The sequence below is a fragment of the Crassostrea angulata genome, chromosome 8 (genome assembly GCF_025612915.1).
Source record: "Crassostrea angulata isolate pt1a10 chromosome 8, ASM2561291v2, whole genome shotgun sequence".
Classification (NCBI taxonomy): Eukaryota; Metazoa; Mollusca; class Bivalvia; order Ostreida; family Ostreidae; genus Magallana; species Magallana angulata.
Genome location: NC_069118.1, coordinates 35,419,886 through 35,435,898, shown reverse-complemented (window position 1 = coordinate 35,435,898; position 16,013 = coordinate 35,419,886). Strand labels below are relative to the sequence as shown.

General features: G+C 33.7%; 2 protein-coding genes across 2 annotated transcripts; both read right to left on the bottom strand.

The window, feature by feature from the left end:
• Window positions 1–2,392: 2,392 nt before the first annotated feature.
• Window positions 2,393–11,462, bottom strand: LOC128160920 (uncharacterized). Its single transcript, XM_052824210.1, has 4 exons — window positions 4,067–11,462; window positions 3,825–3,948; window positions 3,627–3,693; window positions 2,393–3,536 (listed from the first exon to the last, which is right to left on the bottom strand). Exons 1-4 carry the CDS (start codon window positions 4,262–4,264, stop codon window positions 3,524–3,526), a joined length of 402 nt encoding a protein of 133 aa, XP_052680170.1. The 5' UTR covers window positions 4,265–11,462; the 3' UTR covers window positions 2,393–3,523.
• Window positions 11,463–11,615: 153 nt separating this feature from the next.
• LOC128158171 (heat shock protein 68-like) lies at window positions 11,616–14,699 on the bottom strand. The gene has a single exon (XM_052820927.1). The coding sequence runs from the start codon at window positions 14,614–14,616 to the stop codon at window positions 12,769–12,771; it is 1,848 nt and encodes a 615-aa protein (XP_052676887.1). The 5' UTR covers window positions 14,617–14,699; the 3' UTR covers window positions 11,616–12,768.
• Between the last annotated feature and the right edge of the window lie 1,314 nt (window positions 14,700–16,013).

Sequence of the window (16,013 nt, the reverse complement as noted above, 5' to 3'; positions counted from 1 at the left end):
ACAGTTCATTGAGTTTGCAAAGGTACATAAGTGATAACTAGGTCATAAATTTTGGAAAACATGTACCTCACTCTTCAGAGAAGGAGAACATGCTGCATGCTTGCATCTCAGAGGTTGTCTCCTGAACAAAACTTTAAGGTGGTATGGGACATCTCCATGTTGTGACATATTTCCTATCAAAATAAACAGTAAAATCAAGCATAATTTTATAATTATTTTCTTTCCCAATTTCGTTACCTAACAGCATAGCGTAATGGTTTAAAGCATTAACAACAAATTTGTACGTCATGAATTTATATCCTGCTGGGGCTTTTATAATTTTCTATCTTTTCAAAAAATTAAGATCGCTATTAAAATTAAAACCTATATATTTTGTTGAAATATTGTAAAATTTGAAAGTTGTAAACTGATGAAAATTTTTTGATAATATTTCACTTTTATCCGCGTTAACATTGACACGTGTCCCATACCACCTTAAGAACAGCAACTCTCAGAACGTTTAATCTAATTTTCAGCAATCTTTGCTTCAAAACGTCACTTTTACTTTACAAGTCGGCCTCATAATGCTGCTTACTCTTCCAATAATGGTCCAGGCAACTCCACAGCTTATGTACAGGTGTGTCATTTGTGCCATCCCCAAAGGTGGCTTACTAGATAAGTCTCTACAAGAAATTCATAAAAATCATGACTCTTGTAAAAGGTATCAAATGTCAACTTTGAACTTAACATATACAAAAATAAATAAGCATAAAAAACTGTACAAACTTCACAAAAAAAACATCAAGAGGAAGTCCGCAAATACATAAAAAACTGCGAGGTCCAAGGCAAATTGAAAAAGAATTCTGGGCATAGTTAATCAAAATAGGTATAAATTATTTTTCTGTAACAAACAGAGTTTTCATTAATATTTCATCAATTTTTGTTGATTTGTTAATTGACTATTTAAAGAATGCATATCGAACATTCCTGGTCAATGACTCTATAAATACAATAAGTTAATTAAATGTTGCACCTCAGAGAACATTTATTTTCATGGATCAACCTGGCTAACTTTGAAATTCATGTGTCTCCAGGTTGAGGTGGGCAGTTTCACTCAGATTGCACAGCTCTCATGCCATGGATGGCTGACATCCACCTGGAAACTGCAACCTGATTAAGCGCATTGATACCACAAGAGTAACCCTGTGGACTCTATCAAAATCTCTCTTCTCCCCTCGTCAATCACCCCATACCCATTGATAGTAGTGAAAATAGGGTGATTTTATTTGAAAGGTGCCACTACTGCCAACCTTGTCCCTCTTCCATTTCATTTTTTGTAAACAGTTTCAATTTTCATTTTTCAAAAACATCTCCAAACCCATTAACACAATTTCATTTAATATGTATACTTCTTATAGAACTACTTTCTTTGTTTAATGTCACATGAAAAGTGGCAAATGGGCTTTCTATAGTGAAAAGAGTATCAATAATTCATTTCCCATAAAACTCAATGTTTATCTTGATGAAAAACTAACTGTGTTTTTATGCCACAAATGGCCCAGCCAAAATTTCAAATGCCAGATTAAGTATAACATTTGTATGATATATTACAGAAGAAGTTATATATGTCCCTGAAAATCACTCATTTTCTTTTAAGTTCAAGAAGGCATAACTCTGTCAAAAATCAACACAATGGAACCAATTTGAACTTGAACTGCACTTTCTAAACAATTAACCTCATATGAAATATCAGCTTTATGTATGCATCACTTCAAACGTTAGAGAGCAGAGACTGAGAATTTCCCATTATCTTTTAAGTTCAAGAGGTATTATAACTCTGTCAAAGATCATTGGGCCAAAACCTAATTAAAACTTGACCTGTATTTTCTTATAAATAACCTACATATGAAATATCAGCTTTATATATATACATCCCTTCAAAAATTAGATAGCAGAGACTAAGAATTTCTCATTTTTTCTAAGTTCAGGAGGCATAACTCAGCCAAATTCGAACTTGACCTGCATATCAATTTGACAGATCCACATCTCATATTTGAGTTGTATGTGTGCAACAGTTGTTGAGATAATGATCGGAAAATGAATCTCTTATTTTCTAAGTTCAAGAGGCATAACTCTGTCAAAAATCATTGGAGCGGAACCAAATTCAAACTTAACCTGTATATTTATATAACACTATCATTTATTACTGACTACAGAAATATATTGGGTTGATCAACCTCATAGACAGTAGATTGATCAACCCAAAATATTTCCGTAGTCAGTCAGTAACTAACCTAATAAGTATTTTGTTTTCCCAAAGACTATCAAGTGATACATTTCCAGAAGTGTAATAATTAAATCCGATACATTTTTATTTTTTCAACAATAAATAAACTTCACAAGAAGTCTAATAATAAAATCCAACATATTTTTATTTTTTCAAAAATGAATAAATTTCAACAATCTTTATTTTAAAATAAAACAGTATTTCCAACAATAAACTGTTCTATTTTCAACATAAGAGAGGTTAAGCATTTTAACGTGTACGTAATTAGGGGAATCCCCTAGTTAAATGTGTATTACGTCATAATTTCTGCATACCGCGTAAATCTACAAGTTGTACAAAATGTGTAGAATCAAAAGTACACGGAGGTGAAAACTTGTAGCATTTTAAAATAAAAATATGTACTTTGTGTTTATCAAGCATTATTTTATTTAAAGCAGACGATAAATTGAGGACGACTGTGCTTTGGTTTCATCAAATTTAGAGAATAGTTTCATAAACTGTGAGAGTAAACTGAGCATGTTGAAAATATTAAATCCAATGATTTTACACGTTTGCTTACACGTATAGATTATTAAACGTACCCCGAATTTTGGTACGTGTACGTGTAAACATACTTGTAGCTCCACACGTACCCGTAGACGTACGAGTTCAAATGCTTAACCTCTCTATTAAATAATATTAAACAATTAGAACCACTCAAATCTCTGTATATTCTTTTTCTGAAATATTTTGTGTTAATGTTGATATTGGCTAATATTCACAGTGCAGTTACTAAAGCATATTGGTCTAAATTGTTGTTTCTCTTTTACTGGACTCTGTGTTTCAAAATCGGCGAAAAGTTGATCAATTTGCCCTCCGGTAAAATATCGCATTCCATTATTTGAGTTTCACAAATCATTGATGAAGATGATGAATTAGCCATAACAGCATGCCTCTTGGTACTTGGTAATGTTGGCAAGCTGCCGGGATGTTGGAGCAAGATTTTTGCTGATTGAATTTTCCTACATCACTAACTCACTGATAGACACTCAGGCTCTGTATGGACTTGTGTCCAGTGACTGACATTACTTGTGGGTGTCCATACATGCACATGGCCAGAATGGATGCTCTAGTTGCTCTTAAAATGGAATGGTTTGTATATACTTTTGACAAGTGAGTGGCCTTGCTCAAGGAGCCGAGAAAACTTCTCAACTTCTTCTCTCCAACAGGGATATCACAGAACCACACTGCATCAGATTCAAGAAAACTCTCATTTGGTCACTGACATAGCCTGTAAAAGGGAACGTTTCTGATTACAAACAAGAAACACTAAAATTTTCAGTCAAAAAAATTATTATATTTTTGTGTCAATCAAAATTACCTGTCACATTCTGGATGGAGCTTTAATAAGTACATCTCGAAGGACAAAACTGGAAAGTAGATTGATCCTACCAAAAAAGATAGCAAATACATGTAAATATTGATAGAATTTTAATGAATTTATAAGTTAAGATTTTCTCTGATTCAATCCAAAATCTTTTAAAATATACCGGTAGACACAGTTAAAAGCAAAACAAACCTTTAATTTCTGGCATAATTCCCGAAGAAGTTTCTCTGTGCAAACGATGGTTTTTAGTTAATTCATCAATAACTTTTTCAGACTTTTCGACCAGTGTCCTCGTCAGTTTCAACTCGGAACATATCTTTGGTCATGGTATGCATGTTTTCATTCCTCTGCCTGCAGAAAAACATTCGGATGTCAACCTGCACTTTATTGAAGAGATCCTGTGGTGTATTGATAGACAGATGCATACTTCAATACAATGATTTCAAGTCAGTGTCTGAGATAATAGGATGCTGAACCAGGTCTCCCTTCCCCATGTGTTGCTGTCGGTAAACTATATCCACTTTTCTGTTGAAGGGGGGGGGGGGCAACTTCAAATATCTGTTTATGCCATGGCGAATTGTCTTCAAGGAATTTACTTTGTAATGTGATCCATCTTCTCTACGCAAATCCATGTAGAAATGGCCTTACATCTCATTTCACATTGTCAAAGTCTTGAAAGATCTCATTTTCTCCTTTAACTTTCAAATACTCTTGAAAATTTTAGCTGAGCCTTTGTTTACCATTAAAGTTTTGCAACTGCTATTCCTCTTTTTCCTCCGCTGTGTTAGCACAAATCTGGATACAGCTATATTCTCTTGGTGACAGAAGGTATCATAGGTGACAAGCCTTTTCCAGTGTAGTAGCAGGTGACAAGCCTTTTTCTGTTAAGCAGGGGGTCTTATTTTTTTTGGTGACAATGGTTACAGCTATATTCTCTTAGAGACAAAGGGTAACAGTGGTGACCGTCATTTTCATGATTTATGGGGGAAGGCTTATTTTACATGGTTACATCAGTAACATTGGTTACAATGGTTACCCTGGCCCTAAACCCTAATCCTAACCCTAAACTACCCTAATACTAGCCTTACCTCTCACACTAACCCTAACCCCAAACCTAACCCTAACCCAAACCTAATTTAATTAATTTGTAACAATGTTACCCGTGACCACTGTAACTTGGCATAAGTACATCAAAGTTTGTAAATCATTCATATTCAAGCACTGTAACCAGTGTAACATATGTTATTGGTTACAAATGAAGTGGGGTAAAAGTCAGGACTAATTTCTGGCCATATATGAGTGAATGATGATGGAATGACAGAAAAACAGAATGACTGAAGGATAAACTAAAACTATAAAAAAAACAACTATATGCCCTGGCCATTTCTTGGCAGGGGCATAAAAAACAGGCTAGATTGCTGTTTTACTTACAGGCATATCTTTGGTCAAATAATCTGATAGTTCATTCCAGTCACTAACAAAACATTAATAGAAATATATAGGGCAGGCATTTTTTTTCTTGTGAATACCATCCTCACGCTTTATTGTGTACCATCATGCGTAAAATGTTCATAACTAATATCCTGATTTGGTCATTGATATATATATATACATTCAAGTCATACGTGTTAATTAACCTCAAGTGGTGAAAAAGAGGTAGATTTAGAACCAACAAGAGGCCCATGGGCCATATCGCTCACCTGAGGAACAATAGGTATGATAAAATCGGCTTAATGGAGTCATAATACAAACTATCTGGACAATGTACAATAATACATGTAGATCCTGTATAAATAAAATCCATTTTTCCCCCTGGATATTCTTATGTTTATAATCATTAGCCCTTTTCTAACAGGATAATTATTCTGATGTTTACAATCATTAGTCCCTTTTCTAACAGGATAATTTTATAGTCATATCACATGTTGAGTATTGCAGTTCTCAAAAAGATCCTTAACAATTGTTTATATATGGGATATAAAGCTACATCAAACTCTGAACCTTCTTGTGAGGCCGAAGAATTGTCTTAACAATTATAAAGAATCATCTGGCTGATTAGTTTCTGAGAAGAAGATTTTTAAAGATTTACTCTATATATTCCTATGTAAAACTTCGACCCTCCATTGTGCCCCTACCTACTCCAGGGATCAAGATTTTCACAACTTTGAATCTACACTACCTGAGGATGCTTCCACACAAGTTTCAGCTTTCCTGGCTGATTAGTTTTTGAGAAGAAGATTTTTAAAGATTTACTCTATGTATTCCTATGTAAAACTTCAACCCCCCATTGTGGCCCCACCCTACCCCCGGGAGTCAAGATTTTCACAACTACCAATCTACACTACCTGCGGATGCTTCCACACAAGTTTGAATCCTCTTTGCCTAAGGATGATTTGTGCCAAGTTTGGTTGAAATTGGCCAACTAGTTCTTAGAATATGTTGAAAATGTGATAAGTTTACGGACAGACGGATGGACAGACAGACAACAGACAAAATGTGATCAGAAAAGCTCACTTGAGCTTTCAGCTCAGTTGAGCTAAAAAGCAGTAAAATTGTGCACAGCCTTTTTCAGGTATATTTCAAAGCACATATTTTTATTTACTACATAAGTAGAAAGGGTTTCTGATTAGTATTTATCGATACCATATAACTAAAATATAATGCTTTTCGATTTTAGTTACATTAACACATGAAATAAAACAGTTTGCATGCATTTACCATCACATTGATTAAGCTATTTTTTTTTTTTAGGAAAAAAATTTTTGACTGCAGAGACTAACAATTAATTACCTTTGTTCAGTAAAAATAGGTTAAGCTGCCAAAATTTAACATATAATATTAAAGAGATGTAAGAACTAGTAGAAAATTGTATATTCTTTCTCAATATCAAAAATGATGTTTGCATGCTTATCACAAATCATGCAGTGTTGCAATAAACTGCAAGTCAGGTTTACTTTTATGGCTAAGTTAAAAATTCATTCATAGTAAAAGCCACATGTGGAATTGCAGAGCTTCTTTTTCCTTGGTGAGGATAATATTGTCATGTCTCGTTACTAGTGTATTCAATGGAAGTGGCTTCTTTCATCGTTCAATTTAAAATACAGGCTTAAAAACTTATCGACCTAACAAGAGGCCCATGATCCACATCGCTCACCTGAGCAACAATAGTAATAATAATGTTTAGAAATTTATTTTTCACATCCCAATACACATTCCCTGTTGCAACAAAAGTCCAATAAACCATTTCAAGAAGTGAATATCTGTTTAATACATCGTATGATGATAATTCACTATTCATTAAGATGTTTTATTCATGAATTCTTTGTTTGCAATTACCAAGTCATTGTCATAAATATCGGCGAGAAATCATCCTGAATTTCCTCGACGGCATTGTCGGTCAGTTGTTTTATCTCATGTACATCGTAATGCATTGTTGATTTTAAGTTTTCCAGTCACAAATTCCAATGATTATTTTGTTTTATGAATGATACATATCATTTCCTTGTTATCCCGCTTTTATTCACGTGATTTAATTCTTTGTTGTAAACTGCTTTGCTCAAACTATAGCGGGTACTTGCATGTTGATATCATGACATCACACATATCGATCCCGATGCCAATAAATAGCGAGCTCAGCTGTGTGCACAGTCAATTGGGTTCTGCACTTCTGCAGATCTGCCACAGCAGAGCAAGGTCTGCCCCTGACTCCCAGTTCAGGGAATGGCAATGATTAATTATATTTATTGTTAATTGGGATTTGCTGATGAAATATTATTGTTTTATCAATAAGTTTATTATACTTAACTTTTTAGGCAATATATAAATTAGGCAATATATAAACTAGGAGGATTATAGGAACGGGACTCCCAGATTTTGCAGGATATAGAACTTCATTTGTTTAGGGTTTTTGATGCATATGACTATTCATAATATTTGTATTGATATCCCATCAAGTTTGGGAATTCATTAAGTGATTTTATAAACCTGGTATACATTTCCAGAGTCTTGGTATTAGCATTATTCAATAAATTGGAAATATCTTCATTTTATTTAAATCCTGACTGTGAGTTTTCTTTGATTTGGGAGACCCACAAGTTGGTAAAACCTAACTTTGGTATAATATAATTTATATACCGGTAAGCGGGATACCAAGCAAAATCACAACATTTTGTGAGAAGTGGGATACTTAAACGGAACAATAAAATCAGAATTTAATAATAGGCATATATGAAATATCACAACATTTTGTTAGAAGTGGGATACTTAAATGCAACAATAAAATCAGATTTTAATATGGAGTCATATATAAAATATCTGGACAAAGTTGTAGAATAGATACTGTATAAAAAGGGTTTCATAATTTCTTCCAGACATTCTCAAGTAAAGCATCCAGACCCTTTTGTAACAGGTGGTCATATTACATTTTGGGCATTGCATTGCAGTTCTCTAGATCTTATACATCTGTTCATTAAATATATCTATATATACCTACACCAAACTTTAAACTTCATGTGGGGTTAAAAAATTGTTCAGGGGCCCCAGTCTGAAAAATTAAGAATTATCCATGTCAAAATGCTTGCATATAACTACAAAGGCACAGTGCATATTGTGGGCTCACCTCATCCAATGGGATCATGATTTGGACAAATTTGTATCTACACACTACTTAAGGACGTTGGATCCGGCGATCAAGTCTCTAAGTTTTTTTCTAAGGTATTTTTTTAACATCTACACACATATCAAAACCAAAATTCAAAACAACATTTTGTGGTCTATATGGTCCTTTCGGTGCTACGGTGTATATAATATGACCTTTCTGCACTGAAAGTGCAAATTGCACATAAATCGCTTTTCCCTCTATAATTTTTTATCGAAATGAACAATGGTATCAAATACAAATTGACATTATTTAGAATTAATAAAATTAAAATTATCATAATGAAAAAGTTTGCAATTTCTTCACCTTATTGATATTTTGACCCTTTTGCACTGAAAAAATACTATTTTTATTCATAAACGATTCAACATGCAATTAAATAATTTAAAAGTCTCAAACTTTTTCTCAAATTATGACAGACTTGTAAAAAAAACCTTAAATATGCAGAAAATAAAACCAAAAGTATGGGTCTATAATGTAAATTTTTAGATATGGCATGAAATAAGATAATTTAAGGGGAAAATTGGAGTTGATTTTTTCTTTACTTTTATGAAATATTACTTACACATGCCAATATATGTCGATAGAAATATTGAAATATTGTTGAAATATGTTTTTTGAAACAACATGAAAATATCCCAATGCATAAACTAACTGAAAATTTGGTCTGCACGGAAAATAAGAAATTAAGCTAAAATTACGGTACTCTAAAACAACTGAGTTATGAAAAATGTTCATTTTCTTCTTAAAAACCTTCCGCCAAAAAATATAGTCCCTTACTATACTCTCTAAATATGGAATTTTTCCTTCACTATTTTATTCAGTTTAGTTTATTTGGCATTGTAAAAAAGGAATTAAAAAGTAGAAGTCATATATGACACATAATTTCCAGACTACACATGACCCAAAATGGCTACCCAAAATCTGAGGATCGAACCTCTTTAAGGCTGCTTCCACACAAGTTACAGCTTTTTTGGTCAATTGGATTTTGAAAAGATTTTTTCGTTTATTCCTATGTAAAAGTTTAACCCCTTTCCCCATTGGGGGCATACTCTACCAACACCAGGGATCATGAATTGAACAAACTAAATAAGAACGCTTTCACACAAGTTTTAGCTATTCTAGACAACTGGTTTTTGAGAAGAAGATGTTAAAAGATTTTTCCCTATCCATTCCTTTGTAAAAGATTGAACCCTCATTGTTGCCTCATCCTAGCCTCATGGATCATGATTTGAACAAACTTAATGAACCTAAACTACTTAAGGATGCTTCCCACAAGTTCCAACTATTCTGGCCAATTTGTTTTGAGAAGAATTTTAAAGAATTTTCTCTATTACTCCTATGTAAAAATTCAACCCCCAATTGTGGCTCCACTGACCCTATACCCCCAAGGATCATGATTTGAACTTGAATCTACACTATCTGTGAATTTTTCACACAAGCTTTAGCTTTTCTGGTCAATTGGGTTTAGAGAAGAAGATTTTTTTTTAAAATACCAAACAATTTTTAATAATTCTTAATTATCTTCCTTTGAAAGAGGGTGTGGCGCTTCATTTTAACAAATAACCCCCTCACCTAAGGATGCTTCGAGTCAAGTTTAGTTTAAATTAACCATGTGGTTCTTGAGAAAAAGTTGAAAATGTAAAAAGTTTCTGGATTGACAAATGGATGCCGGACAAAAAGCGATCAGTATTTATAAAGCTCACTTGAGCTTTCAGCTAATGTGAGCTAAAAAAGCGTTTGTATGCCTCAAATTCAAAGTCACATACTAATTTCAAACCTGGCGAGATTTTTTAACCATAATGGCTTCTAAACTGGCTATCTATCAAAGCAAGGAATGCATTTTGAGAAAAGCAGTATATTTTATAATAAAACTGGTATATAAGCAGGAGACAGAGCTAAAAAGCGGTAGACTTCTGCTTCAATCGGCAGAGTTAACATGTACGTTCAAGTACAGGTACCTCATTTTTTAAACCAACAGTACTTGATATGTACAAATGAAAATAAGCCACTATGTGCTTTTATATCACTTTACATTTTAACCAAATACAATGTATGGTAGTTGAAGTCAAGATATTTTAATTTGATTACTGGTGTGTATGTATATACATGAATTTGATAAAATATGTTTGTTATTATGTGAATTTTGTTTGCAATAATTCGATACATAACTTTTACTAGATTAATAGTCTCAACTTTTTTTTTTTTTTTAGATGTGGGGGTACATGTGTCTCCGACTCATTATCTAGGTAAAATGAAAAATTACTTAATATGCATTGTTTTGTGTTAATGAGATCCCTGAAGCATTGATACATGTACTTAAAAATCAGTTGAGAAATTATGTTTTAGTTAACCCAGTAGGATATATATCAGCTCTATAATTTGAACAAAAAAAGTTATGAAGGTTACAAGCAGGATGCAAACAAAGCTTGTCTTGTTTTTGTTTTCAAATAACACACTGTAAAGAAATTGCCATAATATGAACAACTGACCTGTAGTTAACAAGATACACTCATTCAAGTATTAATAAACTAAATAACATTGAGATGGTGACCATCTCAAAGGCCCCACTTAAATGATGGCGATAGGATGAGAAGCATTTCAGAGAAATTTGCTTTGATCTTGACCTATAACTTAATATTTTAACTAAGCATAAAACTTTTCATTCAATCTCATTACTTCTTATATACAGGCATTTTTGTTCAACCTGAGCAAGATTAAGCAATTGGGAAATAATGAGTATAGTTTAAGCCGGATTGGACCAAAGGAAGAGAAGATATGCTCTGGCCAAGGATTTTTCATATAATTCTGCAATGACCACCACCCTTTACCCAAAGACACTCTGTGGGTGAAGTATGAGCCAGATTGGGCCAAGGGAAGAGAATATGTGCTCCGGACAAGAGATATCAAATCGTCAGATGGATAGAAAGATGGATGCACAGACACACAGACAGGCTGATCACTATAAGGACCCCGCAGAGCTGAAATTCTAAACTCTGTAACTCACTTGTTACTTGATACTTAACAATCAAATTTTGATTACCCATATTAACCACTCTAGACGTAAAATATTGAAAAAAGTAAATTTGAAAAACGAGTTCAAATCATACTGTCTTAAAATTAGTCCATTTAATGAGAATTTGGATATTGTTGAATATTGACACTTCAAGATAAACTGATGCTAGCATAAGGTAGGTATATAGGACTTGTATATGGTAAATCTGTGTTGCTTGAAGAACACAACTTATACCCTTCATAATTATGTTTTGTCAATGATGCTTGCTGGTTTACAGTTTTCATAAATAATTATTTAAACAAAACAGACAAACTGTGTATGAAATTTAATGACAATTTCATTATTTTACACCAATTAATGATTATTTCCATTTCAAGTTGATGATTAGGAAGACAGAAATAATAATAGTCAACATTATATAACACTGGAGCTAGCTTGTTACATTTGTAAACCAAAACGTGCAATGATAAATGATGCTCATTGAGTAAAACATAAAGGATATATATATGCACATTCAAAATTGCTTAAAATATGAGCAATGTGCTTTAGTATTGCATGTAATTCATTTACTGTACATAACTGAGTTATCTGAGAATATGGGACCAGTGCAGTTAAGGTCACCAAATGAATGTGAGGCGTAGAGTTTAAAAGGTCAATGACATCCAGTAACACACTCCAGATAAACTTAGCTCTAACAGGGTCAATGTTCTTATAAAAGCCTTTGTGTACGATTTGCACTTGTTTAGTGCAAAGGATCAAGGCTGGCCTTTAAAAAACAACATGATTCAACCAACTAATAACAGTAACTAGATTTCAGTACATTTGTACTTTACATATAAAAAACAGTCATTGGTTAGGTCAAATAGGTAAATAAACTTCTTGTCATCGAAAATTATATATTCTCCATCCAATGAAGTATCTCATATTGCTTGCATTATCACTCAATTCATTGTAAGATTCAACAGAAGAAAACATTATTAACATTGTATCCACATCATTTTAACATTTATCAAAATTGTAAATCAGAAACTTACCGGTATATACAAGTATATAATATCAAAGATATCATACCTTTTTGAAATGTAGAGTACTTTACACACAAACATTATCATTTAGAGGCAAAAAGACAATACATATGTGATATGGGTTCTTAATTAATCTTTTAATGATTTTTTCTTAAAATAAGATATTAATGAAATTACAAATGTTTTTCAACTAGACCACCACTTTATAAGATATAAAACAAACTTTTAAAAAGATGAGGAAAAACGTCAGTACGCGTGTTCATGACTGTATATACTTGCACGGTTTGTTGCAATCAGAGCTAGGACTACAAGAATCAGTGAATAACATTAAAACTACGAATGTATAAATGAATTGGAATAGTGGTGCTAAAGACTATCTCATATTACCTTAAACACTTCATAATTTAATAACTTTACTATTAACATTCACCTCAACTCTTACGATTGTTTACTTGCATTCTGAATTTTTTCAATTATTGGTGAACAAAAGACCTGAACCTCCTTCAGTTTAAGTTCAAGTTCAAAAAGTGCAGCCCCACTGTTATGGTCTAGCCATGAAAATGTTTTATTGCATAATAAAGACAGAGATTGCAGCTCTCGATCATCTAATGCCTCTTCTGCAAACTGTGCACATTTCTGAACAAAGATTAAATACGACTCCAAGTGGTTCTTATGTTCTACCCTCTGACCTTCCAGTTCATCCTCTTCTTGATACTTCATGGCTTTATTTTTCATACTATTTAATTCATCAGGACTAAGTTTGTCTTTAGAAACAGTAATCTGGTTTGATTTTCCTGTGTCTCTGTCTCGAGCAGTCACATTCACAATTCCATTGGCATCGACATCAAAATTGACCTCAATTTGTGGAACTCCACAGAAAGCTGGAGGAATCCCATTAAGCTCAAAAGTGCCAACAATATTATTGTCTCTGGTCATGGCAAACTCACCTGCAAACACTTGAATAGTGACACTTGGCTGGTTGTTATAGAATGTTGTGAATACCTGGGAGGCTGCTGCTGGAATCTTGGTATTGCAGTTTATGACTTTGTCCATGAATCCTCCTGCCGTTTCAATGCCCAAAGAATAAGGGGTGACGTCCACCAACAATACGTCTTTTACTATTCCACTTCGTTCTCCTTTCAGAATGGCAGCTTGAACAGCAGCTCCATAAGCCACAGCTTCATCAATGTTCACTGACCTATTCAATACTTTAACTTTCATGAAGTTCTGTAAAATTGTCTGAATTTTAGGAATTCTGGTTGATCCTCCTACCAAAACCACTTCCTGAATTTGAGATGGCTCCAATTCAGCATCAAATAATGCTTTCTTCACAGGTTCCAGGGTCTTGAAGAACAATTTGCTACAGAGTTCCTCAAAGGTTACACGAGAAAGTTTACTATAAAAGTCAATACCCTCATACAGTGCATCTAGTTCAATACTGGTCTCTGAACTACTAGAGAGAATTCGTTTTGCTCGCTCACATGCAGTCTTCAGACGTCTGAGTGACCGACTGTTTCCAGAAATATTCTTTCCGTATTTTCGTTTAAATTCTTCAACAAAATGAGTTACCATTAAGTTGTCAAAATCTTCACCACCTAATTGTGTGTCACCAGCAGTTGATAGCACTTCAAAAACAGAACCCTCATCTATTGTTAAAATTGAGACATCAAACGTTCCCCCACCTAAGTCATATACCATTACATTCTTCTCTCCAGTTATGTTCTTCTCTAGGCCAAAGGCTAAAGCTGCAGCTGTTGGCTCATTTATGATTCGGAGCACATGCAGACCAGCAATAGTTCCAGCATTTTTGGTGGCTTCCCTTTGAGCATTATTGAAGTAGGCTGGCACGGTTATGACGGCCTCTTGAACGCGTTCTCCTAGAAATGTTTCAGCTGTTTTCTTCATTTTAACAAGCACCATTGAACTGATTTCTTCTGGTGTGAATCTCGTAATTTCCCCTTTGTATTCAACTTCTACTTTCGGTTTACCTTCATCGTCGACGACTTTAAACGGCCAATGTTTCATGTTTGCAAGCACGCTTTCGTCAGTAAACCTGCGTCCGATTAGTCTTTTGACATCAAATACCGTATTCCCGGCGTTCATAGTTACTTGGCTTTTAGCTCCATCGCCAATCAGACGGCCGGTATGTGTAAAAGCGACATAACTTGGAGTGGTTCTGTTGCCTTGGTCATTAGCAATAATATCCACTTTTCCATTCCGGAAAACCCCTACACACGAAAATGATGTCCCTAAATCAATGCCAACGACAGGAACTTTTCCTTCCATTCGTACTACTACTTTCACACATTTACATATAAAACTCACCGGTAAAGCGTGCGTTCTCTCTTCTCCATTAAATCCCAACAGCCATCAAAACACGGTATTTATACCACCACCGAATGACCTCGACCTTGCGAGAAGATTCCAGCTAAGTGATACAGCTTTATTCTGTGAATTTTTACAAATTTTCATTAAAAATTTCTATTTAATATGTTGTAAAATATCATATAAAATCTTAACAAGTCATATTTGCATAGGGAAAGCAAAGAAAACTAAAAACAAACATGTTTCTAAAAATAGCATAGAATATTCGGTATTCTTCTAGATTCATTGTGACGTCGAGTAAAAATACGAGGAGAGCCGGAAAGTTGTTTGTTTACTCAGTAGCAATCGCAACTTCTCGGGCCTTCCGAGTTTGCCGGAAAGGCCCGAGAAGTTGCGATTGTACTCAGTAGGTCACTGCCCCCCCCCCCCCCACCCCCCCCCCCCATTTTTATCTACTTTATATATATATATATTAATGTATACCTATACACACACACACACACACCAAAAACAATGATTATGAATTATCAGAGTCGAAGCACCCTTATCTTTATAAAATTAACGTGAAGGTACTTCATAATTTAATGTAAATATAGCTTGGGCACAGAAATCAATCAAAATATGTTGTAGAAAAATCCTATCTTACAAATGTAGATCAGAGTTTAGTACATATCTTTGATTAATCTGTATTGTTTTTGTCTATAAATATGGATGAAAACGTGTCTATCGTAATATTTTAACATACGCAGGTTGTTGACCTCGTGACATATTTGACCGCACTAAAAAATTGATCATGCGTGATGTTTCGAACTAAAGGCAAGTGGCCCCACCTTTTTGAACTGGGATAATGGTGGTATACTTCTTGATATATCTCTTTAATATTATTTATTTTATTTAACATTTATTATGTGTATCATGCATGAAAGGATAACCTATGAAATCAATAATATGTTTTACGGTGCGACCGTTGGGGCGAGCACAGCATGTGATTAAACAGTGAATTATAATAAATTGATAAAATAAAATCAACAACGTGAAATTTGAAAGCAAAAAAATAAAACATACCTATTGTTCAGTAGATTTTCATTATTCATAGTTTATAAGATTTGTTATAATTTATTTATTTATATGTAGAACAGTAGTTTGATCTCAGATACAATGTTGTTAAATAATAAAGATTTTAATATATAAATATTCATTGCACTGTATCTCCTCTTTTAAAGTGATTGTGATTGATTGATTGATTCACCCTTTTTTTGCAGTAGACATTTTTTTCTAAACTTACATATAAAACTTGACTCATCATAGAGCTCCCCCCATGCTAAATTTTTTTTTTATTTTTGTCAATTTATACATAG

Excerpts from the sequence above, each read along its gene's own strand:
- LOC128160920 (XM_052824210.1), bottom strand. The coding sequence starts at position 4,264 with ATGGATTTGCGTAGAGAAGATGGATCACATTACAAAGTAAATTCCTTG. Across the intron at positions 3,949-4,066 it reads ACACTGACTTGAAATCATTG|ATATGTTCCGAGTTGAAACT; the intron begins TATTGAAGTATG and ends CCATGACCAAAG. Across the intron at positions 3,694-3,824 it reads AATTATGCCAGAAATTAAAG|GATCAATCTACTTTCCAGTT; the intron begins GTTTGTTTTGCT and ends CTTTTTTGGTAG.
- LOC128158171 (XM_052820927.1), bottom strand. The coding sequence starts at position 14,616 with ATGGAAGGAAAAGTTCCTGTCGTTGGCATTGATTTAGGGACATCATTT.